This window comes from Micropterus dolomieu, linkage group LG21 (genome assembly GCF_021292245.1).
Source record: "Micropterus dolomieu isolate WLL.071019.BEF.003 ecotype Adirondacks linkage group LG21, ASM2129224v1, whole genome shotgun sequence".
Classification (NCBI taxonomy): Eukaryota; Metazoa; Chordata; class Actinopteri; order Centrarchiformes; family Centrarchidae; genus Micropterus; species Micropterus dolomieu.
The window spans coordinates 23,955,071-23,981,985 of record NC_060170.1 but is presented as its reverse complement, the minus strand read 5'-3'; the positions used below and the strand labels follow the sequence as shown (position 1 = coordinate 23,981,985).

Genomic DNA, 26,915 nt, shown 5'->3' with positions numbered 1-26,915 from the left:
GAGCATGGTGTAACCATGTGCTTGCGTGGACTGTCCAGCATTGTTCAAAGCTTTAGCAGCGGAAAGGTGTGATATTAAAGTGTGATATTTGTGCTTAAAGTGAAAACATCACACATCTCCCTGTGGTAACACCTGTCAATCAAATGTCTGAAACTCATGTTTCAGGGGTCACTGAGGTCTATGCTGTTTATTAATCATATAGGTGGTGTACAATGACATATTATGAGACAAGAGGACATATAAGGCATATAAGATAACACCCTCCTCCCGCAGCAGAGCCGTGTTTCTTGTTTTATGTTTTGAGATTTTGCAGGTTAAATATGTTTGAAAACTGCAAGCATACTTCAGTATTTTGCTGAAGCTCGAGATGAAAATAAGGTATCTTAACTTTTTTCCAAAGACACAGATTTGACTGCCTCTGATGTTCATCTCTATGGACATACAGAATACTTTAGGACAGTGTTCTAAACATTATGAAACATTCATAGAAATCAAAAAATATGTTATACTAAAGCAGCACAGCAGACTCAGCAGTCAAACATGTTAATTGTTTTACTAATTTCAGTGAAGCATTACAGTAGTAGGCTATGTAGTTGTAGCAGTACACCTGTAACTTCAGCTAAAAAAATTTACAAAAATAATTATTTTGGTTATTGACTAATATGCAGATTTTTTAAATAGAAGACTATAGTAGGCCAAGGTCTATAAATTTCAGAAAATAGAGGGAAATGCAAACCACCAATGCAAAGCAGCAAATTCCCACTAAATATTTAAATTTAAATTTACTGTGTGAGTTTGACACTAGTACTAAGATTCATCTGCTAAAGGGGGGTGGGCGTTTCTTGGTGCTCACTATAATTCAAAACAGCCTTTTTTGTGTCTTGAAACATGTTTGAATTCAAACGATGAACTGATAATAAAACTCAAACGATTAACTGATTATAAAAATAGTAAGCCTAATCTATAAATTGTTTATTCACTTCTCTTAATTCTCTTCTCAGCTAATTTAAGAGTTTGGCCTTTTATGGTGGGGCTGTTTTGGTTTACATTTGTATATGATAATTTTAATCGACTATTCTTGTCAAGTCAAATAGTTTGACTTTTAGATAAAATGAAAAAAATATATATTTTGTTTAGAAAGATGTTGGTGTCTTTTAAAGTTCCTGGTTTGCGCTACCATAGAAACGAGGGGGAGGAACGTTCGTTCGAGTTTGAAAAGCAACACCAACCAACTACAGCAGGAGGAAGAGAGAAACTTCAAGACTGTTAACTTTGTCTGAAAATCGTCAACAGAGAGTCATGGACTCGAAGACCGTCCCGGAGGAGCAGGTTTCACAGTGAGTTCATGTGGAGCGGTTCCCCCCGGTGGAGTCAATCTGAACGGTGTATAACTTTCCATTATGCTTGTGTGTCAACAGGGGTTTGTCTGCGGGGGCGAGCAGTGCGACGACAGGAGACGTTTTGCGTGACAGGAGATTGAGAATTGCCATCTGTGATCTACAGAAGAAACAACGGGAGCAGGAAGAGCTTAACGCAAAGATGAAGGAGCGCAAACAGGTGCGAAGTTAACCTAACGTTACTTGTAGCGTCTGCGCTTTTTCTTCTTCTTTGAGTTTTAATGGCGGTTGGCATCCAAAAATGATACATTACAGCCACCTACTGGATGAAACAGTTTCCCAGTGCAAAAAATGTACAGTTTCCACCCAAAGTATTCCCATTGAAAACCTTGTCCATTATAACTCTGACTCTCAGCTTCCCTTCCCTCAGCTTAGTGTCTGTCTCTTCTCCCACAACACAAACCATCCACAATGTCCAAGAATCTGCTGGCAGCATCCAATACCATCTTAATCCTTTCTGATTTACAATTTACTACCATGACAATGAATGCCAAAAATTGCTTCTTGTCCATGCAGACCATATACTGATCGGTTCCATTCGTTTTCAGCTCCTGTTCCTTTTTACACTGCCGCTCGTTCATCCTTTCTTTCCATTCTTTTGGTAGCTTTGGCGTATGATAGACCCTCTTCCTCTCTTACTCACTTCTAGGTATATCTTTCATTCCCTTAATTGTGCTGACCCAGTATGGTGATTTCCCGCACAGTGTATGCACTTTACTTACACTTCTCCCTTTTACAGTTGTTTTTCCCACACAAATCTTCTGACTCCTCTGCAGCAACATGTCCATATTCCTGACCGCAGAAAATCTCAGTGGAGCTCTCTCATACATCCTCAACCTGAAACCCAAATATATCCTGTCCGGCAATTCCCCCTCAAAGATCAGACACATCAAATTACTTTCCTCCTTCTCCCCTTGTTGGATTCTTGTCAGTCTTCTTGCCTCACAAACATCTTCATACTCCGAAATGACTTGGGATCCACTGACAGCAGTATGTAACTAATCACTCCTTTCTTTTTTATTTCTGACCCGAGGTGGAAGCAGCACAAACAGCTATGATCTTCATACACTTTGATCCTCGGTGCTTTATCTCTTTGCCGCCTTGACACACAATCATTGTTAACCATCCCACTTGTTATTACCGTGATCGACCACACAGCAAAATTTCCTACCTTGTGTGAATCTTTGAAGATCCTGTCTGTTTGTGTCAGAGCTATCACCCCAACTTGATACGTCTCATCTGTTCGATTGTTATCACTTGAAATGTAGCTCCTTCTTCCTTTTTCTTATTTACAAATCCTCTCATGTCCTCTTCCTGTCCTGCATCACTCTCCACATCCTCCTCTGACTCTATTTTCAAACTTGCCGTCTGAACCACAACGTCAGAGATTCCACTTTACTCCAAAATTTGACAGCTTTTCGTTTCCTAGCGTTCACACCAAATTTTCCCACTTCTTTCACGCCAAGTCCTGCCCTGCGCATCTGTGTTGAGCTTCTATGTGTTTCCTTTTGAAACTTTAACTTATTTGACCTATAGGTCCACCAAAATCAGTTTCTGAACAAATTAGAGGCGAGAAATAAGCTATCCAGATGTTGAAACTTCACCCATATTGGACCTATGTTGCCTAATTTTAAAGTTTTTTCAACTTTGAAGGCCACTACTCCACTGTGGGTGTCATGCCCGTTGCTATGTATGCATATCGTAAAATGGCGAAAAGTCGAATGTCCAAGCTTTATGAAAAGCTCAGTCAATTAAAAAGATTGTTCAAAAATTGTAAATCACTGCAACCACAAGAGGTCATTGAGCATCAGTAATAAATCTGCACAAAACATATCAGACTAATGGGTCACATACACGACCAAGTGCATGATCCCCTCAAGGCTTGGCAAAGATAAGTCACAGGCAGGGGTAAAAAAGGTCCAATTGCAATGCAAGATATCTAAGTGTTTAAGAAAAATTTGGAAAATGAGAGAAAACCATATGGCGTTTTAGTTAAGTTATATATTTAATTGCTGATAACACGTAAGTTAATTTATACAGCATTTGTTGGAAAGCTAGACACTGTTGGCTAATGAGCTAACGTTACCACTGTCTCTTTATATATCCATGGCTGCATGCAATAAACTGCAAGCTAATGTTAGCTAACTCACTAACCTCTATGAGAAATTATAGAAAGCTAATAGTGGTGACATCAGCTATGAACTAGGCTAAAAACAAAGGTTACCTAGTCTATTGAAGGTCACATTTTGGCCTTTGTCATGGCTCAAAAACTGACATCTATTAAGAAAGTTTGGCTTCATTGTGAACCGGAGCATCTGGAGATTTATTCCATACCCAGTAGCTTATGTTATCACCCATTAATGATACGAGATGAATAATACCCCAGTTTTGTTACCTTTTCCTCCATCTTGACTGGCAGAGTGATGGGGGAAGGGCATTACGGTAGTAATCATTGACAGTAACATTGCCCAGCACCATTGCTATAAAAGTTGCTCTGTGTATCATCAGCTTAAGATAATAAACAACATTTTCCCTAAATATAATAATTAATTTAAATTATTTTAAATTTATTTTAACTGAAATTTCTTTAACCCTATGTTATTCTTGATGTGCTCGACATGAACACAAAAACCACATTCCTAACACTTGATGGCAACGCAAGATTGAGTGTGTTCAGGAACGTTCAGTGAACAAAGTTATGATTATGAATACATGATTTGCAACAAATGTTATAGGCTATGAAGGGGAAGATTATTATTATTATTACATTATCATCCACATCAATAGTGTCACATGTGTTGCTAGCAACAATTCCACAGAAAAATTGGTCGAGCTAGCATCCAATCACAAGGACACGTCAAAGTAAGGAGCTAGCCAATCAAAGCACCAGCGTTAACGTTCTTCTCACGATGTAACACCTAGCAGTTACCCAGTGTATAACATGTATATATATTATTATAGATGTAATTATAATTATTCCTTTCTGGTTGTATATGTGTATAAGTATATATGGATGAAAATAACTGTATATATTGTTTTAAATATAGACCTCGATTCCTTGATTGATATCTTAATGCTCACTGTCCTGACTGTCAATGCCATCAGACATATTCCTGAACAGCTAATCTAGCTTTTGTCTACTGTGTGTGCTTCATGTGTTTCATGTAGTTGTTGGAAAGTCTTCAACAGCGCATAGATGAGCTGCAGATGGAGGTTAAGACAGTGGAGGAGTTATACTCAGGCTTTGATTTGTTTCTTAAGGTAGGTACAGTAGGGGATCATTTCACACAACTTCTGTATTAGACTCTGCATGTTGGATTTCAGTCTCAGCAACACTCACAGCAACAGCCCCACCACAGTAAATCCCTCTATCTTCCTCTGTGTAGGATGAATATGTAGGTCAAGCTGCTGAGAAAGCAGAGAGGGAGAAGGGAGAGGGCCTTAAAAAAGAGGCAGAGATAAAGAGGCTGAAGGAGGAGCACGCTGAAATGATGGAGAAGAAACAGGAGGTAGAGCATCAGGTGCAGAGACACACTGTGTATCGGGACTTCATGGAGCGCGTGGTCAAAATGACAAAGGTACTGCAAAGATTTTTTTGTGGCAGGGAAACTTGTGACTAAATCTAAATGTGTGTATTGTACAGCAGTAGTCTATCATAAAATATATTTATCCATTTCCTAAACCATCTGTTATTTGAAAGACTCATATTGTCCCTTGATGATGGCCTTAATGGAAGCCACAATCTTTAAACGTATGGCATTGCTGTGTGAAATAGCGCCTCTGGCCTCTATTGTTTTATTTCAGAAAAGTTCAAATCCTTTGTATGATGTTGTGATGTGTTATTTATTTCCGGCGCGGTTGCCCCCTCTCCGCCATTAAACCACTATGGAAAAGCATGACATGTTTTGAGTAGATAATGAAGTTCAATGTTGGGCCCAAACAACTAACGTGTGTGTGTGTGTGTGTGTTACAGTTCGAAGATGTGGAGCTGCTCACAGGTCATTTAGAGAGTCTTCTCCACTTCAGAGATAAGCTCTATCGCAAGGAGAGTGAGGTGCAGGATCAGGTTGACCAGCAGAGAAAAGCACTGCTAACACTAGAGGACAAGAATCACTTGATGCGGCTGCACAAGAACAACCAGCTGTCCGATCTCCGGACAGAGCTAGAGAAGGCGCGCTCTGAAACTTTAATATGGGTACCAGACTTAATCCCAGGCCAAAGTCCGGCAAGATTTAAAAGTTCATCTACCATTCTGTAATACATTCAGTTGTCCCTGTGTTCTTACAGGAAAGGAATTGGAACCAGATTCAAGAAACGGCAGCAAAGAAAACACTACTACTGGGACAGATTAAGATGGCAACCCTCAACCTTTATGAAACGATAGATGACAAGATAGTGGGAGAGGAGGGTGTGGATATGAATGACACAGAGAAACAGCTGGACAGGGTATGTACCGTTACAGAGCAGATATAGAGACAAACAGCCAGAGTAACAGAAAACAATCAACTTAACATACTGTTTCCTACTGTCTCCTTCTTAGATCAAGCAGTTCATCCTTGACCACGATGACATAGTGAGACAACATCAAACTCCCTTACAAAGGCAGAATGAAGGACAGAAAAGGGACCAGAAGGCTAAAAAGGGCCATCCCAAATCAAAACATTAGGATGTTTCAATTAAACTCCTTACAGCATTGTGAATTTAAAACTGAATTCACCGAAAACTAGCAATGAATAGTTCATTTAAAGTTTATAAGTTGTTTTGATGTAAAACTCTGAGTTAACTGAACTTGAAGACAATGAACTTCAATAAACTTAAGTGACTGAGTGCAATTAACAACTGATTAATCATTTTGACAAGGATTCCTAGTTGCTATGTAATTTATGTATATTCATCAGTCAGTAAGCAATCAGGGTAGAGTATAAAATTAGCTGCCATTTTTGATCCAGAAGAGAGCACCTACCATAATAAGGGTTAGAGGTTGTTTTTTTTTTGTTTTTTTTAATTTAGGAAAAAGACCTACGAGACTAACCACAGATACATGGAAATCTGCTAAATGTACTGTAATAGAAATGTGCTGTAATGAAAGTAGATAAAGGGTTTCTGGAGAGTTAAACCTAAATACAGTGATGCTGGGAATAATGCTAATAACCTACCAATGAGATTAGCAAGTGGTCAGTAGGGCATTCATTTAGATCCTCGCTGTAATTAACAGGGCTTGATTATAAGTTTTGCAATGGTTCTGATAGGGGTAACTATACATTTCAACTTGACTTGTTTTAACTTGATGGTGGTTCAATCCTTGGCTCCCCCTGTTTGCAGGACTGACAAATGAACCTGTATTGATAATTCATAATGAATAGAACGCAAGGTCCTGTGCTGCCTCCCTGTGGCCGTTAAAGAAAACAGCAACTTGTATACCCAATGCATCCTCCCTGTTTCAACTTATCAGACCAGTTGAGTACATCTTGAGTAGAGCTATGTTGGAAATTTGCTAAGGTCATTAAACTCCATGTACTAACAAGAATTATAAAGGTGTTCCCTCATAACAAAGCTGACAAGTCAAAGAGATGAAAGCGTTGAAATCCTTTATATTCAGTAGTTCACAAAAATAGTAAATGCTGGTTTAAAACATAAAATACCTTACTTACAAAACAAGACATGAATGATAAATACACTGAATATGGGGTATTATGGTATATAAAGGTTCTTTTATATAAAACATCCAAAAACATTTGTGTTCTACTGGTAGAGAGTGTGTCGGTGTAGCACCAGAGTAATAAAACTAGCCAGTGGTTTATTTCGTCTTCTTGCCTTTGCCTTTTTTGGCCTTCTTGCTTTTACCCTTGTTCTTTAAGGCCTTTCGAGTGCTGTAGCCTCTCCACCAGGCTTGGGCAAAAATAGCAGCTTTGGTCTTCAATAACAGCTCCCTCATCTCCTCCTTTCTCTTCTTTTCTGCCAGCCGACGCTTTTCCATGACCTGGTTGTACTCCACCTCCAGGACAGAAAGGGGTTTCTCCAGCTTCCTCAGCTCCTCCTCCTCCCTTTCATAATCCATTTCATTCAACTCCAGGGTGGCCTGAGTCAGGTGATGATGGCAATTAGAGAAAGAGATGTGGTGGTAGGTAGTGATGAGTTGTGGAGAAAAAGAAGTTAAATCAGAATAGTGACAGTGTTAGTAAACAATGGTAAATGGCAAAACCAGATTGAAATGAGCCTAAACCAATTAAATAGGCCTGGCGCACATTGGATTTCAAACCGGAGACGCACCTGATGTCATTGCGTGAAATGACCACGTATAAATTAAACAATTTTGTGTGTGCGCGATCTGTGTGTGTTCATTGGTTAGATAATAACAAATGAAGTTAAACAAAATGGCAGTTTGATTATCAGGCGGTGATATTACATGCTGTCATATGAATGAGAAAATGTACTTTTTAGCCTGGATAATGTGACATTGATACTCCCTACCCTGTTTACTGTAAGGGTTTTGCAGTTGTGTAAGTTCCTGTTGCACAGTAACAATCCATACAGGAATATTTTAGAGCAGGATGATGTATATACACAATATCCTGAATATAGTTTGACAAAATCTTCTCAATAGATGTTCTTCCTTAGCAAATGGACTGAGAAACGCCATCAGCTGATGAAGACTGTGAGATGAGGTTGAAGGCTCTGGGAAAAGATAGTAAATGGGCCCTGTTTGAAGATTTTTTTTTGCAGGTTTGTTTGGGTTTGTACCTGGGTTTCTTCTATTTCAGTGTCAAAATGTTGGAGCAAGTATTCAATTTCTGTCTCCACCTTTTCATTTTTCTGCCAAGGGAAAAAAAAACAGTAACAGCTGACATGGGTTTAAATGAAAACTAAATATGTCACTGACACTAAAATGTGAAATATGTACTGTGAAATGTTAGATATTCTAAACATACCTCTTGGATCACTTTCTCCGCCTGTCTGTTTTCAAGGATCATGTTGTTGAGCTGAATGTTCAGTTGATCAATTTCCCGTTTTATGCTGGTCTGCTTCAACTTTGATGTCTTCATGAGTGACTGACACTGCTTGTCTGCCAGAAGTGACATACCTGCTTCTGGGGTGTTTTTCGTTTGCAGAGAACCCCGCAAATTCTCAATCTCATCCTTTTTCTGAGAAATCTGTGATGCAAACAGCAAGATAGAAGAGGCTAGATATGAAACATGCCAAGAGCATAGGATATGTGGGCTTAAGTACAAAATCTGGATTTTTTTCTTCTCTAGCTGCATCCAAGCAAGTTCTACCTGTGGTAAACCAGACTCTTGTAAGTGAAGGTTTCGTCTTCAATATCCAACTTGATGCCTCACCTTTGCGTCCACTTCCTTCATGGCAGTAGCTAATCCCTCTTCCACTGAAACCATGTGCTCCAGATTGAAGGCAGGGGGTGAAGGCACCTGCTTGTAAAGAACCAGCTGTAGCTCCTCATCCACAATGGTAGGCAACTTTTCTACCATATGGCAGTGAAACTTCTGAAGCTCTCTAATTAGTATATACTCACTCTCCCCTACTTCCATAACTAGCTCTGCCCTCAAACCCATGGCATCTGGACGTGCTCGGACAGTCCTGAGCAGATTCCTGACAGAGTTCTTGATGTCCTTCTCAAGCTGAACCTTTGCTCTCTCCCTTGCTTCTCCCTCTTGTTCCCCATCTGACTCCTGCTTGAGATGTTCTAGTGTCTCCAGTCTTTCTTCTAACATTTGATGCTCTTGAAGAGCCCTGCTCAAATCCTGGTCCGCAACACCTGATGCACTGTTTGACTGGAGGACAGCAGGGAGAGTCGCTGCAATCTCAACTTGACTGATGCAGTTTTCCAGTATGCTTGAGATGCGTTGGACCTCAAGGGACAATTGCTTCTTCTGTGACAGTCCACGGTCCTTTAGAGGATCATCCGACTGGGTCTTTGCCTCTGACAGCACCGTTGCCCCCTTTGCAGACATACTGTCAATGGATGGTAGGAAAATAGAATACTTAACAAACAAATAATCTTGTAATCTCAGTGCACCTATGGGTACAGAATTAATTTTTTTGTCCACTAGCAAATGACTAGTGAATGGCCCAATTTTACCAGCCACTCAATATTACTTGTTTGTTTTTTTTGGCTGGTGAGTGAAGCAAATCTACCAGCCACTTGCATAGGCTATTTTACCAGCAGAGAGAGGGGAAAAAAAGGGATTCTTGGTCTTCAATATTGTGTAATTAAAAATAATTACTGTTGGCACTACAGATTACAATTGGATCATAAATGGTGCAAATCTAAAAGAGAGGAAAAGTAATAATACAGCAAATAAAGCCAACTACAATACAGCCAGCTTCACTGAGGTTTCTATATGGTCAAAGAGGGGTTGCCATAGTTTAAGAAATTTCACCATAGGTCCATGCAGTGTGTACCTGATCTTTCTAATTTGCTAAAATGAAGAACATCCCTAATCCAGGCCTCATAGCAGAGGGGAGAGGATTACTTCCAATGAAGTAATATCAAAACAAAATTGTTTGTAAAAAATCTTTAAATAGTGAAAAATGCTGTCACCCCAGAGCCCAAAGTAACACCTTCATAATGCTTGTTTTGTCCAAGCAACAGTACACAACTCAACACTACCTTTAAATGATTAAAATAATTAAAAGGAAAAACAGCAAATCTTCACATTTGTGCAGCTGGAACCATGAAATGTTTTTTGCATGAAAAATTACTTGAACAATCAAACTATTTGCCAATAAATGTTCCGTCAACCAACTTATCATTTCAGCTGTACTTGTATATACTGTTGGGTAGTAACAGTAACAAAACATCATATTTTATAAGCTCTATATGTTTTGTGTGTAAAAGGCCCAATTAGTCAAGTAACTACTAAAGCTGCTTCAAAAACTACTTCAACTTTGTATTTAAGAACATTACTTGAGTAAATGTACTGTCCACCACTGATTAGGAACCACTCATATCGGCCTACTGTAGACTCATGTCATTGGCCCTTAGTAACTATTGTATTAGCTGCTACATTTTGCACCATATGACTCTTGGTACATTACATTTGTTAACCACGACCGTTTTAATAGTTAACTCTAGGTTAAATAAGTTAGCATTCGCGTGTGTTAAATTAGACAACATCACTCTACACATTTAAGTTGTTTCGTTATTTTTAACATTAAGTTGTTAAAAACCGCTCCTATTTTGCTTGTTTCTTTAGGAGTCTGACAGTTGTCACTTTATCTTGTGTCAGTTTAGATGTAAATATGGAGTAAGCTTGCCAACTAGCTACAAAGTTACCTTTCAACTCGTCTGTTGGCCACAAGCAGAAAATATTGTTGATATTGTTTTCCTCTGTTGCTAGGATACCACTAATGCGGGTGACCGTATCAAATCACTGGCGCATATTGCGGATCGATTATGATGCAGAAAATACATATAAGCACAACTGATTATTATATAAATTAATGAAATAATACATGATTGTGATGGCATGTAATTAAGGGTTTTACAGCAGTCTTATATTCACTGACTTTTATTTTGAAAATTTGGCAATGGTCATGCCGTGAATTGCTTCAGTGTCGCGAATGTTTGTTGCTGTAGTATCTGAAGTATCTGTAGAGCTTTTGTAGTGTCGCTAGTAAGTGTCAGGGAATGTTTCGTGCGTAGAGAGGAATTCATATACAAAATTGCTATACTTACTTGTCGGTTAGATGTTATCAGAACAGGCACAACATTTGTTATGTAGCAGAAAGCGTTTTGTGCGGTGATGGTGCCGTGATGGACACAGACGGACTGTCTCAGCTTGTTAGCCTGAGTGACTGTGAACCAGTTGATTCGGTGACAGATGACATCTGTGAGAGGACAAAGACAAAATCTTTGCAACCAACAGGCCTTGTCCGCTTTAAACGACTTGAAGGCTGCTAGTTCATGTGCTGTGTATCTCACCACAGACGGTTTAACTTGTTAGCTCACAGTTATCATCTCACCACAGCTTAAAGAAAGTAACTCGGTTTGTTAGCTAACAACTAACGTTAGCATTAGCTGTGCGCACCCAAAGATGTGCAGTCGTTTTGCAGAACAAACTATGCACGTATTTAGCTAGTGCGTAGCTTGTATTAACTCAAATTGAACTTGATCAAGACTGGTCGCAGCCTGTTTATCTGCTACTATGGAGTCTGACGACGACGTGCCTCTCATCTTAACTTGGGACGAAGCAAACAGCGATCTGCTCAACGAGGAGACGGAGAGAGGAGATGAAAGTACGTTTTATTGTCCTATCCTCATCCATAGCGGAGTTATGTAAACTACGTATGTATGGCTAGGCCCATGGCTGGTATTAGGTACGACGGCGTATCAGGGCCGTTGTAGGTAAAAATTACAGAGCCGGGGGGGTCCAGTCAGTAATAATACAAGACAAGAGTCAGTGCACATATGAGAGAAGATGTGGAGGTTTCAGACTTTTAGACTGATATGAGGGATTGCAGTAAAGGCACATACTTAACTCTGCAGTTGTTCCTCTTTTTTTTTTTTACAATGTTTTTTGTCTTTGAACAAAAGGAAGCTTCTTATAATACCGGATGATGAAAGCATCTTAGATGTGTCGGCTGTTGTCATTAATATCTGAATTTCCTTCTTTTAATACCAAACATTTAATAACACAAGAACACCTGAAAATAAAATTCTGAGGGTTTTTTTCTTGTAAATTTATAATATTCCATATTATTTTTTGTTTTAAGTGTGTAGGGTTTTTTTTTCTCTGATTACACCACCTCCATCTTTCTCTCTCTGTCCCTCTCTTCACTCAGTTGCATGTTTATTTGGTTCACAATGCCAAAACAAAGCATTCAGTGTTAACAGCCTTGCAATAAATCCTACAACCATGAAGGCTATAATGTTCAGATTTTGTTGGAACTGTTTTCGGTGATTGATGATCATGTTGGAGGCTGTAGTTGTATTGTATTGTAATGATAGGTGTTTCCAGTTTTTAGATTACCCTCATTAATATTAAATAAGGTGAATATTAAATTTAACATCACAGCAAAGTACAGCCTCCAAAATGACATAACATTGAATCAACACCTCTAAAACAGTTTAACACAAATATTTTAAGTTACGTGTACCAAATAAATTAGCAACTCAGTATAGGCTTGATGGTTGGTTTCCTCTGTATGAGCTCCTTGTCAGGTGGTCATACTACATTTATGACTTGATGATGCATTGTTTTTGTACTTAATACAAGTATTAGTATTGTGTAGTGTTGTGACAAACATGTATTGGACATGTAATTACAGCAGTATATATGTTGTGATATGAAGTTAAGGTTCCTCTACTTACCTGATTTGTGCAGTCTGAAGCCATTTAATGTTGTTGACAGTCAGCTGAGTGCGTGCTGCACGTCCAGGCCGTACTGCTTTAATGGAGAAAGAGACTGTGTTAGTGTGTGTGCGTGCTTGCAGTATGTATGGGTATCCATGCATCCACTCAACATAGTAATCCTGCTGCCTTTGTATTCCTCACATATAAGCTACAAAATGACCCATCTGGGAAACTGCTGCCTCAGCAAGCCATGCACCCACCTCCCTCCCCCCCAGCCCCTCCCTGGTGCTCATGGGCAGCATGTGTGTGTTGTGTGTGTGAATGTCTGCAGCCTGTGTGCAAGTGTGTCTGTGTGTGTGAGCCTGCTGGATCATTTTCTCTGGCTCTGGAGGTGAACAGGAAGAGGAGAGGAGTTTTTTTTTCTCAGGATATCTGGGAGGGGTGGACAAGGAAGAAGTACCCAGCTGTTCTTGCCGATTGCTGTTGGATCTTTCTATAAAGAGAGGGACTTTGAACCTGGACACTGAGAAAGAAGGCTGCGTTGTATCACCTCAGTGACAAATCACAAGCTTGGATAGAAGTTTGGAGTTCAGTTTTATTCCTGGTGGTCGAAACCCTTCAGATCACCACAAAACTCGATTTTATTTGTCCTGGGAGAAACACTCCTGGCTGCTGAGCCTGTTTGTGTTTATGTGAGCCTGAGCGCACTGTGTTTTTGACTGGGAGCTCCAAACATGTTATTGTCCTCAAACAAATGAGGGGTCGGAATAGCGCACGGCAGATACGGGGTGAACTCCTGTCAGGAAAACAGCCAGGCTGCCGCTGGACTGGAATTTGATCTTCACACTTCAGCTCAATCTGCTGCTGTCCTGGTGGACGGGAAAAGTCTGTGACTGCTTTTCAGAAACACAGATGGTCTCCACTACATATTATTCCAAGAACCCGTGTCTGAAGCTGAATCATGTGATGTACAGTGCGTGGGAAGAGCACCTACATAGACTCAAACAGGACTAAAATATGCAGCTGCAGAAAGACACATGGAGGGATTGCTTATTCAAGAAAGAATCTGTGACTTATATTTATGAGATATCCTGCCTGATCTGTAAATTCAGGTTACTGTTGAGTTAATTTTCTAGACAGTGGCAGGTTTAAGAACAAAGTACTATCTGTGTCATTTAACAGCCCTAATTACCTAATTTTGCGTTAAGTCGTAAAATGGCATGCTGCTTTCTCAGTGTTATTAGATATCTATATGTCTTCCCTGTCTTTTGAAGTTGTAGTGTTTGATTAACTCCTAGTGTGGTTTATCTGTCTCGTCTGTTCTATCTGGCATGAAGGAGGCATAATAGTCAATGTGACATCAGTGCAGACATGCCTCTTTCTTGCTGACTGGCAGAACTGGGTTCAAAATTCAAACTCCATTCATAAGACAGGAGGGTAATTTCAGTGTGCAAGTGTTTTCAGTCACATTTCACTGTCACTGGTGACAGTGTCTCTAGACACTTTTTCCAAAAGAAGGAACCGGTTGTCAAAGAAGTACTGAACTTCGTTTGTATTGCCAATAGTTTTGAATGGTGTTCTGTCTCCAGGGCCACTTTAACTTCCATCTTGGACTGGATATTTCTGGATCTGTGAGGACTTGCATCCACACTTCCCTTGTGACTGTGTTTCTGGAGTTTGCATCAGGCCTGAGTGAAATGTTTGGCCATCTGTATCTCCAGATGTGTGTGAATGCTGGAACAAGACCAGCGTACTGTGAATGACACACACACATTGTGCTGTGGACTTAAGAGACCTTAATACGTTCACGCAGGCAAATCCAAACTGATCAATGGAGTGCTTATGTGGGCAGGCAGCTGATTTCCATGAAGATCAGACCAATAACGAGAATCCAGTAGTGATCTCCTCCTATTCCTCACAGTTAGACCTAGACTGCATTGGTAGGCACATACCCCTCTATGTACTCTGTGTGTGCATATGTGACCTGTATAAGGTGCTGAAGGAAGGATAAATATGGACATCAAAAGACAACTTTAGTTACTGTTTGTTAACCTAAATATGGGCTGCATCAACACACTGACATTTAAGTGTTTTCTTCCAGATGGAGGAGGCAATTATGACATAGTGAACAACGCTGTGATCTCAACACCTGGGCCACAAAACTACAGAGCCCAAAATGTGTCCTTACGGCAAAGCTGGGAGATGAACTACCAAGAGGCAGCCATCTACCTGCAGGTATTCACAAGCAGTGGATTATGGCATTTGTTATTTGTGTGCAGGGCAAGTGATCCTGAGTTTGCATGGTCATATAATGGTTTTTATTGCACCCTCCACGCTGTATTATTGTAGATAGTTAAACCAGGCACTCTGTCAGTTATCTATATTTACCTCATGAACAGCAGCTGGAAGTAGTAAAGTTAAGATACAAGGAACTTTAAAATACTAAAGGAAATAATGACGCACAAATAATTATTTTTTTTTTTTTACAGTTCTCACGAAAACACTTGTTTTTCCTTCCTCTAAACATATTTGTGTGTAAAAGGGTACCTTTTAAGAAAAGATGTAGATAGATGCATGGACATGTATAAGGGATGATGTGCATTTGGAAGCTTTTAGCATTTGAATAGTTTTTGTTCGGTTGCTGGTCTCAAGTCAGCAGGAAATGCCCAGCTGGAACTGATAACAGTAATGACTTTCCATTCCAGCAATCATTGCAAAGCAGTAGTTACTCATGCTCTTAGTTGCACCTGTGTTTGACAAGTCAAAATGTCTGTTGGTCATGTGCATGCCCCCACTTTGGGGACCACTCCAAGAGTCTGTAAGATATGGTCTGATATGGTACTTGGTAATAAAAAAAATATACAGTAGCTAAGAGAAGGAAAGAGTGAATTGAGTGTTCTTAAGTCTGTGTATTTCAACAGGACTCATCTATAAGTGATGCACTGCTTCATCAGATCAATGTGGCAGGTTTAAATTATGCTTACACATTGTGTTTGTCAGACCAGAGATACTGGGATGTTGGTTGAATCAGCTAAAATCCCCAAAAATAAAATAAAAGGTTTACATTCTGTGGTTTGTATGTGTCCTTTGAATTTCACATACAGGAGGGAGAGAACAATGATAAGTTCTTCACCCATCCTCGAAACCCAAAGGCACTGGCAGCATACCTGTTTGCCCACAACCACCTGTTCTACTTAATGGAGCTGCTGACAGGGCTGCTGCTGATGATGCTGTCGCTGTGTGAAGCTCCAGCTGTTCCTTCCCTGCGCCTGGATGTCTATGTGAGTGAACATATACATACAAACACACTCACACATACAAACGCAAGCTTATCCACACACTTTCCTGTAAAAGCACCGGCGTATTTGATACCTCTGCAGGTCCACGCCACCCTGGAGCTGCTGGCTTTGGTAATGGTGGCATTTGAGCTATGCATGAAACTCCGCTGGTTAGGCTTCCACACCTTCATACGACACAAGAGGACCATGGTGAAGGTAAGCGATGCATGATGGGTACTTTCTGTTGCCATATTAATGTTGTAATTTTGCAATAACCACAGAGAAATCCTGTTTTTTTTTTTTTTACTTTCCTTGCTCTACAGATAAGTCAGAGGTTAGGGTCAGTGACTTATAGTTTGGGAATCAGCATCTATTAATGTGGTTAATTTTGTCTCTTCTCCTTGTTCAGACGTGTGTGTTGCTGCTCCAGTTCGTGGAGGCCATAGTGGTTCTGGTCAGACAGACGTCTCATGTGCGAGTGACTAGAGCGCTCAGACCAATTTTCCTGGTGGACTGTAGATACTGTGGTGCAGTGCGCAGGTACATAATGACCTAAACAAACACACAGATTGACACAGACTGGTCAAAGTCATGGCCACAAAGTAGAAATTTCAGCTTCCTCAATTGAGAACAACCCACACCAAATTCTCTTTGTATCCTGGAAGAGACCAGAGAGAATGAAAAGACCATACAGGGCAACAAGCCTTCCCTTGCTCTACGTGTAATTCTTTTCATACTGCATGAAAGAAAAACAGTGACTTGCAGCAAAATAGATTTGTGCTCCATTTGACTTAAAAACATCCATTGAGAATACATTGGTAGCGTCTACTGTTAGGAGTCACCAGCGTCTAAAATACTAAATCCTACACTTTAAAAAGTAAAGGGTCATTTTTGAATGATGTTTACTGTTTTAATGATATGTGAATTAGTTAATGTTCTCCTTTCATGTTTTTTTTATTCATGCTTTTGTCACCACTGATTTGACTGTTAAACGCAGTCGTCACTGACAAGGTTTCTTTCATCTGATCAGAAATTTGCGTCAGATCTTCCAGTCCCTCCCACCTTTTATTGATATCCTCCTACTGCTGCTCTTCTTCATGGTTATATTTGCTATATTGGGTAAGAAAATCTTTAATTTTATTGTATAGTAAATGCTGTTACTTCTTTTACTGAAATGTATAAAATGGTGAATAGTTGTGTTTGACTATCCTGTTGTCTCCTTCCAGGTTTCTGCCTCTTCTCTCCAAACACAGCTGACCCGGTACGTTGAGTCTTTAGTCTGCCTGACATTAGTTTGTTTGAGTTATGTAAGTTTGGGGGCTTTGGGGTGGTTGTTCTCTGGAGTGGTCAGATTTCCTAACTGAAACCTCCTCCTCTCGCCGCAGTACTTCAGCACTCTGGAGAACAGCCTCGTCAGTCTGTTTGTGCTGCTGACCACAGCAAAGTAAGCACGTTGTACAGTCATCTTTACACACACAGCATGCAGACAGCACTTCCTGCTTACAGAGCTCATCAGAGATGTTTTTGCCTCACCACATGTCTGTAAAGGCTGATTCCACCCTATTTATTTTCTATGTCATGACTTATGTCTCTCATGCTTTCCTCTTCCTCGTAGTTTCCCTGATGTGATGATGCCAGCATACTCCAAGAACCGCTGGTCCTGTGTTTTCTTCATTGTTTACCTCTCCATAGAGCTCTATTTCGTCATGAACCTGGTACAAATTAGCCTTCACCACTTCTAAATTGTCTCTGTCTGTGCCAACTTGCATATGGGAAATATTGTATTGGAGTCCTATTTAAAAATGGATATGGCTTCCAGTTAGGCCTATTACATGGTTACTCATCAGCCTCACTACACTGTCATTTTCTCCGTCTTCCTCCAGCTGTTGGCAGTGGTGTTTGATACGTTTAATGATGTTGAGAAGATGAAGTTTAAATCTCTTTTGCTTCACAAACGCTCCGCTATTGACCACGCCTTTCAGCTGTTAGTGAGCCGGCAGGTACAACCTCATTATTCCACGTATTGTTAATTTATATCTGGTGCAAAAGATTTATTTTATAAAGCACTCAAGGCCACTGTGTGGGTCTGTGTTGATGTTGTTTTCTCTCCAGAGGCCAATGGGTGTGTCACTGAAACAGTTTGATGGTCTGATGCGATTTTATAGACCACGGATGTCTGCAAGAGATCGCTTCCTTACATATAAAGCTCTTAATACCTCAGGGGCTCCTATGCTCAGGTGACACACACTTCCTTCTGCATGTGATTGCATTGTTACATTTTCATATAATTCAACAGTTTAATGTGAGTCTATTCTGCTACAGTCTGCAGGACTTTTACAAATTCTATGAGGTCACTGGCCTTAAATGGAAGGTAAGTAGGCTTACATTTGCACTGTGTAGTTATAATTCACTCTATTTTGTGTCCTTTTGGCTGTTTTTAATGTAGTGTATGTGTGTGTGTGTGTTGTTTAGGCTCGACGCAGTGGAGAACATTGGTTTGATGACCTTCCACACACGACCTTTCTCATTTTCAAAGGCAAGTTTTCAGTTTGTTTTTGTGTGTTTATTTGACTAAACAGTCTCTCAGTTCCTTATTCTCAGTGCTTTCTTTTCTACTTTATTAGGCATCAACTTGCTTGTGAAGTCAAAGGCCTTCCAGTATACCATGTGTAAGTGAAGTACATTCTCCCCGCTGTCCTTGGAGATCCCGGGACTAAAGTCTCATCCTGAACCTTTTAAAGGGGGGCTGTATGTAGTTTTTCAATGAAATAACTTATTAATAAATCACATTTTCACTTCCTTATTGTCAATGGGCTTTAACCTAACTTACAAATGAAGCACACGCCTGTTTTCTCGGTTGCTTGCATCAGCCACTATTCTGCTTTTTATGTGAGGACGCTGGGTTGGATGCACCTCTGTGCGCGCTCCCGAGCCTCTCTCAGACTACAGCGACAACACGGCAGCTAACGACATGCAGTCCACTAACACCATAAAACAACCGTCTCCCAGCAAAATACAGATTCCACGTAAGGATAAAAACAACAATGAAGTTTTATGTGCTGAACCCCATCAGACCAAACAAGATTCAGATGATGTCCAGTGAAAACACAGTGAACATTAGAAAGGCTGGAGAAACACGAAGAGTGTCACGTTAGCTCGCCGCCAACGTTATCCGGTGCATACTTGTATTGCTTTCTACATTACTTCACCAGCTAACGCGACCCATATTACTCTCCTGTGTACCACTGGTATTATGTCAAAATGTTGATTTAGCCTGCAAGAAAAAATGTAACGGTGGAAAGCAAATGTGGAGTGATTTGTTTACTAGCCTATAGTGACGCAGGCAGGGCAGCCAGCTAATGCTCAGCCTCAAGCTGATAAAACTATTACTAAGGTAAGGTTGCAGTGGGAGTTTACCTGAGTTTCCAGCATGCTGTGTGAAACGGTCTCCCTGTCTGTCTATAGCCGCTATCACACTGGGAGTGTTGTGCCAATATGTGGCTCGCTGCGCTGAATGAATGGTACAGAGCCGGTGTTGATCTGCCTCTGTTGAGGTAACAGAGCCTTAACATGTCTGTGTGAAAAGCCACAGCTGGCAAGCGGGTGTTTCCGCATTTATTGCAGGATCTCTGTATGAAAACTGTTGTGTTTCTGATTAAGCTCACTCATGAGTTCAAGCGAGCATGCGTTCGCGCACACGCCTGGTTGCGATCTTAGAACCGCGCCGCTAGTAGCTGCTGAAAACTCCATAATGCCCCTTTAACCTTTTCTTGTGACTGCAGATGTGGTGGTGGCCATCAATGGTGTGTGGATCCTCGTGGAGACGTACAGGCTGAATAGTAAGATCTTTCCTGATAACACATCCATCGTCAACCGCTTATCCTGCGTACAGGGTCGCGGGGCTGATAACACATGTGACCGAAGAAAAGTGTTTTGCATTATGTCACCTTCCTCCTCTCCTCCTGCAGGTGGATTTTCCTGGTCCAGATCAGTTCCCTGGAATTACATTGTTTTCCTGACCAGTGAGTAGGCTGCCTGCTGTCTCACTCACACACAGAATATCATAGCAGTATTCATACTCTGTAAAACTAATCATAGAAGGCGTCATGACTTAATTAAAGCTGTTTATATGCACTTAAACTAATATTAACTCTGCCTCTGTTCTTCCACTTTTAGTTTATGGCGTAGAGGTGTTATTGAAAATTACAGGTTTGGGGCCGATGGCTTATTTCAGCTCTGGGTGGAATCTGTGAGTAATAACTTGGATACTGGGTCGTTAGATTGACATATTAAATCTATAGACCCTTTTGGAGTCTGTACATTTGTATTCTGTTCTTTTACATCAGTAATTTTAACGTGGCTGTTTAGTGAAAACACAACTAAAATGTATTTGAACATGTACCAAACACTGGTTCTATGTTTTTGTTGTTTTGTCTGTCCAGGTTTGACTTCTCCGTGACCGTGTTTGCCTTCCTGGGCCTGATTGCTCTTGCCTTTGATATGGAGCCATTTTACTTTATTGTAGTTCTCAGACCATTTCAGCTGCTCCGGTATGCTTTTATTTCTCACTCTTAAGAGTATTGTTTATGTGTACCTATGGCACTTCTTCACATTTTCTCTTATGATAAAAATTTTGGTCTGTTGTCTCTCTCAGGTTGTTTAAGATAAAGCAGAGGTATCGTAACGTGTTGGACACCATGTTTGAGCTCTTTCCCAGGATGGCCAGCCTGGGGTTGACCTTAATCATCTTCTACTACTCCTTTGCCATTGTGGGGATGGAGTTCTTCGCAGGCGTAGTTTACCCCAACTGCTGCAAGTGAGTCATCCCTTCATCAGCAGTTTATTTCTCAGTATTCTACACATTGGCTGATTGGGATGTGTTGACCTTAACTCTGGTTTTGCATTTGTGGCACAAGAGGATACATTATGTTTACTTCCACTAACCATTTGTCATTCCATCAATTATTTTTCTCAGCACCAGCACAGTGGCAGACTCCTACAGACAGATCAATATCACATATGGCAACAAAACCGTGTTGGAAGAAGGCTACTATTATCTCAATAACTTCAACAACATTCTCAGCAGCTTTGGTAATTCCTTTCATTTTTTTAAAGGATAAGGCTGGCAATATTATATATTTTTGAAATTGTTAAGAAATCCCAAGAAATGAACGAAGTGTTAGTCAGTCTCTCATAACTTTTTGACCTCCCCAGTTTGTCTGTGGCTCTCAGCCCTCCAAGCCCATTTGTTCCTACTGAGGACATACATTTTTGTTTTGGGGGATTCTCTTGGGATTTGTTGACAACAATTTGGTGCATGCTTTTTCTCTCTAGGTGTGTAAATGTGCCTTTTTTCAGTTTGTGGATTCATTTCTTGTTTTGTTTTTCTCCAGTGACTCTGTTTGAACTGACTGTGGTCAATAACTGGTACATTACCATGGTAAGATAAAGTCATTTATCTGTGATCTTTCATCTGTCACCTCTCTGCAGTCTTATTATTGATCAGTGGGTGTCACTCTTTGTTCACTCTCTCATAGGAAGGAGTAACTTCCATGACAAACCACTGGAGCCGGCTCTACTTCATGACCTTTTACATAGTTACCATGGTGAGGCCTGTGCTTGTGATATGTCTGTGGAAGTATTACCTTTGTCTGTGCATCAATGCTTGTGAATGTACATGTGTATGACATTTTGTCTCTTCCCTCTCCAGGTTGTGATGACAATCATTGTGGCGTTCATTCTGGATGCGTTCGTGTTCCGCATGAACTACAGCCGCAAAAACCGGGAACCACTGGAGAACCCAGAGGGTGAGACTGTGTGTGGATTGTCATGCACAGATAATTTTATTACATGGTTATTTAGCTGCTAGTACTTTGTGAAAAGACATTGAAGTATTTTAGTGTTTGTGTGTGTACATGCTGTAGATGAGAACGGGATAGTGTTTGAAGTAGAGGTGAGTCGTGATGAAGCTCTGGCCACACTGGAGCTTTACAAACAGACCTGCCCAGGACTGTCCTCCCTCAACTCTTTACAGGGAGTCCTACAAAGTATGGACAGGGGCGGGGTAAGAACACACACATGCACAATGAACTCTTTGTCCTCTGCTCTTCACTTGAAATCCAATTAACGAGCTTTGCCTCCCGCGTTGGTGTGTACAGCACTCGTCTCTGGTGTACCTAGGCCGGAGGTCTCGGACAAAGAGTGACCTCAGCATGAAAATGTATGAGGAGGAGATACAGGTAAGAAACTGAAGAAATCATCCTGATTACCACAACAGCAGTTGGTCTGTCGTAACATACTAACCATGTCATGTTTCTCCAGGAGTGGTATGCAGAGTATTCAAGGGAAAACCTGCCTCAGCCAGACCAAGGGCTGGTGCGGGAACTGGACAGTCTCGTCTCTGACCTGTCTTCCTTCCCAGAGCCTCAGCTCAACTCACAGACTGGACCTCACAGCATCAACTAACGCACAGTCTACAAGTAGTACACACGCACCACCATCTCAGCATTTCTTAAATGCTAAGAAACCCCATCACTCCAGGTCTTCTCCAATTCCACCACGCTCCCTGTTTGCCACAGTGGGAAACTGGTCGGGAGGCCTTTTGGACTGATGTGATTGTAAGACTAATTTATGATGCCTCCTTCCTGGAGCCGTCACTACAGACAGAAAAACAGAAGTACAGGTCTGTTGCTCGAGCAGGCGAAGTCTTTTCAAAGACTGAAGCAAATACTACCAGAGAGCCTGTACTACCACAGTATGTTGTGTACATGTACTGCTGTAGGCCTCTTGTGACCTCTTGTAAATCATGTAGTACTTAAACCTGATGCCTTAGTTCAGTGGCTCATCTGATCAGTATTAACAGAGAATATTTCCACAAGTCCTTTAAAGACCAAAAAACAATTACACTCCTTTTAGTTCAACCCAACAAAACAATTATGGTGTATCTCCTAACTCATGTCTCAGACTATTTTACTTTTCTATAACTTCTTATTCTGTAATGTGTTTGAGTTAGTTAATAAGAGATTTTATTAAACTGTTCAAACTGTCAAGTGTCTTGATGTATTTTGCCTTACTATCATACTGCTGGTAACTACTTATTTTATTACAATGTTTCATGAAGGACTAGCATTACTACGATCTGTAAAAACAAATACCAAACCAAAATAATTTAATTCCCCAAAACCAGTTTTGTACAAGAGCATTTTGATTTACAGTACATTAGTTAATTCACAGTGTTTCCCTCTGGACTCACAAAGTGCTGTCATAGCTGCAGTCAGCTTTCAGACTGGCATCAGAGTGAGATCTATATACTGTGGATCTTGCCAAACTGTGTGAGGAGTGCAACGAGGAGGAAGATCCCGTAGGTCCTACCCTGGTGGAACCGGCACAGTGAAACAATGACGAAGGACAGGACCAAAGACAAACCAAGAGCTCCTGCAAGAATCCACGTCAATATCACCTCCTATACTGTTGCCCCAGGCCAACAGAGTCAGCCCCAACACTGTTGCTGAGACTCAGCACGACACCGAGCATGTGCAGAAGACTGACCACCTCAGACACTGCTGCACTGATCAACACAGCACTCACCACGAAGCCCAAAAGAGCAAACAGCTGGAGAGGGAAAAAGACACACTTTTACATGCACACAAGCAGCAGGACATGTTTCATCATCACAGCATGAAGAAAACACATTAATCAAATCTGGTAATAAGACTTGTTTAAAGAGCAGTGATTATAATGATAAATGAGTTCAGCTGTTGATGGTGGTGATATAAAATCATGGCATACATGCCGGATTTATGAAAACAAACATTTTTATATTGAATATGTTAAATGTCTTTTTTATGTTTTTTTTTTTTTTTTTTAATTCCTGTACCAAAAAAAAAAAAAATGTTTTTCTTGGCTCAAGGCCTAAATTTCAACCAAATCTAAATGAAATCTGTTATATATAGCTAACTAAAACAAACTAAATGTAATAAGTTGCTGAGAAGAAAAAAGGAAAACCTCCTTTTAATGTAAAATCTACCAGTACTATAGAAGCCTCATGTGGTACATATGGTATATTACTATTTAAAAAAACAAATTAATTAAATCTAAAAAAAATTTATATAATACAATTATTAGTCAATATTCAATGTAAATACCTGACAGTTCAATAAAAAATGCATTCCAAAAAGGACCAACATGTAACTAACAATCTGGTCAAGAAGGCAAAAACAATCCAGTCATATACACTATATTGCCAAAAGTTTAGGGTCGCCTACCTTTACATGCACATGAAGGTTAATGACATCCCATCTCTAATTCATCCCAAAGGTGTTATATCGGGTTGGCGTCAGGACTCTGTGCAGGCCGGTCAAGTTCTCCACACCAAACTCGCTCATCCAGGTCTTTATGGACCTTGCTTTGTGCACTGGTGCGCAGTCATGTTGGAACAGGAAGGGGCCATCTCCAAACTGTTTCCACAAAGTTGGGAGCATGAAATTGTCCAACCTGTCTTGGTATGCTGAAGCATTAACAGTTTCTTTCATTGGAACCCAGCTCTTGGATGCAGCTGCTCGGCCATGGAAATCCATTCCATGAAGCTCTTTACACACTGTTCCTGAGCTAATCCACACAACATTTGGAGGTCTGTAACTACTGACTCTGCAGAAAGTTGGTGACTTCTACTCACTGTGCACCTCAGCATGCACTGACCCCGCTCTGTGATTTTATGTGGCCTACCACTTCATGCCTGAGTTTCTGTTATTCCCAATCGCTTCCACTTTGTTATAATACCACAAACATTTGACCATAGAATATTTAGTAGTGAGGAAATTTCAAGAATGGACAGGTGGCAACCAATCACGGTACCACGCTTGAATTCACTGAGCTCCTGAGAGCGACCCATTCTTTCACAAATGTTTGTAGAAGCAGTCTGCATGCCTAGGTGCTTGATTTCACCCCTGTGACCATGGAAGTGATTGGATCACTTGAATTCAACTATTCGGAGGGGTGTCCTGAAACTTTTGGCAACATAGTGTGTGTGTGTGTGTGTGTGTGTGTGTGTGTGTGTGTGTGTACCAAGTGTTTCGCTAAGTGTCGTGGTTCCTCTGTACAACATGAGGAAAGTCCAAAACACTGCCACCATGTAGAAGATCAAGTCACGCAGCAAAAGGCTTACCCACGCTCCCTGCTACTACTGTGGTAATAAATATACCAGCTCCTGCGGAGAGAGGGAGAGGGAGATCAAGCACGATGAGGAGAAAGGTTTTCATATTAAGAAAACTTATTATATAGTTATAGTTAGAATTATTTATTTGTGTGTGTGTGAGAGAGAATGTGCCTACCAAATAAGGCTCCGACAGCCAGCCCAGCAGTGTGTGGGTTGGAGAAAGCTGCAATGGCACTGAAGATGTCAGGAGCTCCATTACCAAGAGCCAAAAATGTCACACCCTCAGCACAAACACCAGTCAAGGAAAATATTCTTCACAAAAAATGACTTAACAAGATTGACAGAAGTTTAACAAGTAGAAAGTGAATGCAAAAAATCACTCAAAGAGGAACAGTGTTGGTGAATCAGCAGTCTGACTTCTTTGTGTGATTTTACATGAAAATCATAACAAATTCAGAACTTCTGAGGGATGTACAGTAGATGCAGATAAAGGATACAGCCACGTTGTGAGGACAGGTTAGGACAGAAACTGAGAAGAAAAGATACTCATGTGAAATGCAAATAGTGATGAAAATCATCTCAGAACATCCACAAAATATTCTTTAATAGTTCAGGTCACATTTAGCTGACGCTTTTATCCAAAGCGACTTACAGTTGGCTATATATGTCAGAGGACGCATGCCTCTGGACCAACTAGGGCTTAAGTGTCTTGCTCAGGGACACATTGGTGGATGTGTCACAGTGGGAATTGATCCTGGGTCTCTCACACCAAAGGCATGTGTCTTAATCCGCTGCACCATCACCACTACCATCATATTATACAGTCATATTACATTAAACATTTTTACCATGCAGCTACTTCAGTGCACTAGTGTTCAATGTGGAGGGAGGGTGTGTGGGGAGGAAAAGCAGAACAAAAGTGAGGAAAGGCTTCCTTAGAGGAATGACAAAAAACTCTCTACAGTCATGTGACTATTAAGCTGACCGCACTGAGGGCATGATTGTGTGTGTGTGTGTGTGTGTGTGTGTGTGTGTGTGTGTGTGTGGTCTGCACACGTGGGCCTGCAAATAGCGCTTTACATAGCTGAAACAAATAACTGAAAATCAATGATTTCTGCGAGTTGTTAAAAACTGGCCCTGACACATAAAGAAGTACTTGTGGGATGCAAACATACTGACATTAGCAACATGAGAGACACTTACAATTTAGATGCTGCAAGTCCAAGAATGATGAACAAAAAGAGCAGCCATATAATCTGTGGAGAAGCAGAGGAAAGTAAAGGTCTGATAGACTGTTGTTTTCTTAACACACACTCAGAGGTGCATAAGTGCTTCTTGAGTCTGTCGTACTCAGACTAATGCTCCATAAACAAAAACAATGCTAAAAAGCTGACCCTGACAAACAGGGCCTTGTTTGACTACACTGATCCTGTTGTTCTCTAACGTTTTTCTACACAGACCGATTAATGTTATTTTCTGTGTGGAAGTTTGTTGTTGCGCAGATTAATGTTATTTTCTGTGTGGAAGTTTGTTGTTGCGCAGATTAATGTTATTTTTTCTGTGTGGACGTTTGATCTTGCACAAAGGTGAATTCAAGAAGTTCCTGCATTCTTACTAAAAATCCATCATTTAGCAAAGAGTGAAATGACTAAGGCCAGTAAATCATGAGTTTGATAATGCTCGGTTCTCCCAGAGCAAAGTCAACTTCCTCAAAATATCAGCTGGTGCTGAGCTGCAGAGTTTCACGCTGCTCCATCTATCCACACACACACACA

General features: G+C 40.6%; 3 protein-coding genes and 1 pseudogene across 13 annotated transcripts; 2 read left to right on the top strand and 2 right to left on the bottom strand.

Moving 5' to 3' along the window:
- The first annotated feature begins 1,182 nt into the window (after positions 1–1,182).
- cfap73 (cilia and flagella associated protein 73) lies at positions 1,183–7,724 on the top strand. Of its 2 annotated transcripts, none has more exons than XM_046035564.1 (7): positions 1,183–1,337; positions 1,419–1,557; positions 4,566–4,658; positions 4,784–4,975; positions 5,371–5,568; positions 5,685–5,843; positions 5,938–7,724. In XM_046035564.1, the coding sequence occupies exons 1-7, from the start codon at positions 1,300–1,302 to the stop codon at positions 6,061–6,063; spliced, it is 945 nt and encodes a 314-aa protein (XP_045891520.1). In that variant the 5' UTR covers positions 1,183–1,299; the 3' UTR covers positions 6,064–7,724. The 2 variants fall into 2 exon arrangements, with proteins under 2 accessions (XP_045891520.1, XP_045891519.1); XM_046035563.1 differs by having other exon boundaries at positions 5,371–5,592.
- Positions 6,971–11,292, bottom strand: iqcd (IQ motif containing D). 2 transcript variants are annotated; one of them, XM_046035562.1, is made up of 5 exons: positions 11,092–11,292; positions 8,735–9,365; positions 8,327–8,548; positions 8,139–8,210; positions 6,971–7,476 (listed from the first exon to the last, which is right to left on the bottom strand). In XM_046035562.1, exons 2-5 carry the CDS (start codon positions 9,362–9,364, stop codon positions 7,195–7,197), a joined length of 1,206 nt encoding a protein of 401 aa, XP_045891518.1. In that variant the 5' UTR covers position 9,365; positions 11,092–11,292; the 3' UTR covers positions 6,971–7,194. The 2 variants fall into 2 exon arrangements, with proteins under 2 accessions (XP_045891518.1, XP_045891517.1); XM_046035561.1 differs by lacking the exon at positions 11,092–11,292 and adding an exon at positions 10,690–10,803.
- On the top strand, positions 10,993–23,035 carry tpcn1 (two pore segment channel 1). 9 transcript variants are annotated; one of them, XM_046035551.1, is made up of 26 exons: positions 10,993–11,651; positions 14,810–14,943; positions 15,813–15,989; positions 16,089–16,202; positions 16,396–16,526; positions 17,017–17,105; positions 17,213–17,247; positions 17,372–17,430; positions 17,602–17,701; positions 17,870–17,986; positions 18,099–18,223; positions 18,309–18,357; positions 18,459–18,522; positions 18,611–18,655; positions 19,769–19,825; positions 19,955–20,008; positions 20,163–20,235; positions 20,429–20,536; positions 20,641–20,802; positions 20,962–21,077; positions 21,380–21,426; positions 21,524–21,592; positions 21,697–21,793; positions 21,887–22,050; positions 22,145–22,225; positions 22,308–23,035. In XM_046035551.1, the coding sequence occupies exons 1-26, from the start codon at positions 11,561–11,563 to the stop codon at positions 22,449–22,451; spliced, it is 2,502 nt and encodes an 833-aa protein (XP_045891507.1). In that variant the 5' UTR covers positions 10,993–11,560; the 3' UTR covers positions 22,452–23,035. The 9 variants fall into 9 exon arrangements, with proteins under 9 accessions (XP_045891507.1, XP_045891508.1, XP_045891510.1 ...); XM_046035552.1 differs by having other exon boundaries at positions 10,995–11,651; positions 21,911–22,050; XM_046035554.1 differs by lacking the exons at positions 10,993–11,651; positions 14,810–14,943 and adding exons at positions 15,460–15,546; positions 15,630–15,671.
- Positions 23,036–23,167: 132 nt separating this feature from the next.
- The window catches only part of LOC123959901, a 5,197-nt pseudogene continuing 1,449 nt past the window's right edge, over positions 23,168–26,915 (bottom strand).

Bases quoted from the DNA above. Each gene is read 5' to 3' on its own strand.
- cfap73 (XM_046035563.1), top strand. From the start codon at position 1,300: ATGGACTCGAAGACCGTCCCGGAGGAGCAGGTTTCACA. The intron at 1,558-4,565 runs GTGCGAAGTTAA...TGTTTCATGTAG, and splicing joins AGATGAAGGAGCGCAAACAG to TTGTTGGAAAGTCTTCAACA. The intron at 4,659-4,783 runs GTAGGTACAGTA...TCCTCTGTGTAG, and splicing joins GCTTTGATTTGTTTCTTAAG to GATGAATATGTAGGTCAAGC.
- tpcn1 (XM_046035551.1), top strand. From the start codon at position 11,561: ATGGAGTCTGACGACGACGTGCCTCTCATCTTAACTTGGGACGAAGCA. The intron at 16,527-17,016 runs GTACATAATGAC...TCATCTGATCAG, and splicing joins TACTGTGGTGCAGTGCGCAG to AAATTTGCGTCAGATCTTCC. The intron at 18,523-18,610 runs GCAAGTTTTCAG...CTACTTTATTAG, and splicing joins GACCTTTCTCATTTTCAAAG to GCATCAACTTGCTTGTGAAG.
- iqcd (XM_046035562.1), bottom strand. From the start codon at position 9,364: ATGTCTGCAAAGGGGGCAACGGTGCTGTCAGAGGCAAAGACCCAGTCG. The intron at 8,549-8,734 runs GTGAGGCATCAA...TTTGCATCACAG, and splicing joins TGAAGGAAGTGGACGCAAAG to ATTTCTCAGAAAAAGGATGA. The intron at 7,477-8,138 runs GTACAAACCCAA...CACCTGACTCAG, and splicing joins CTGAAATAGAAGAAACCCAG to GCCACCCTGGAGTTGAATGA.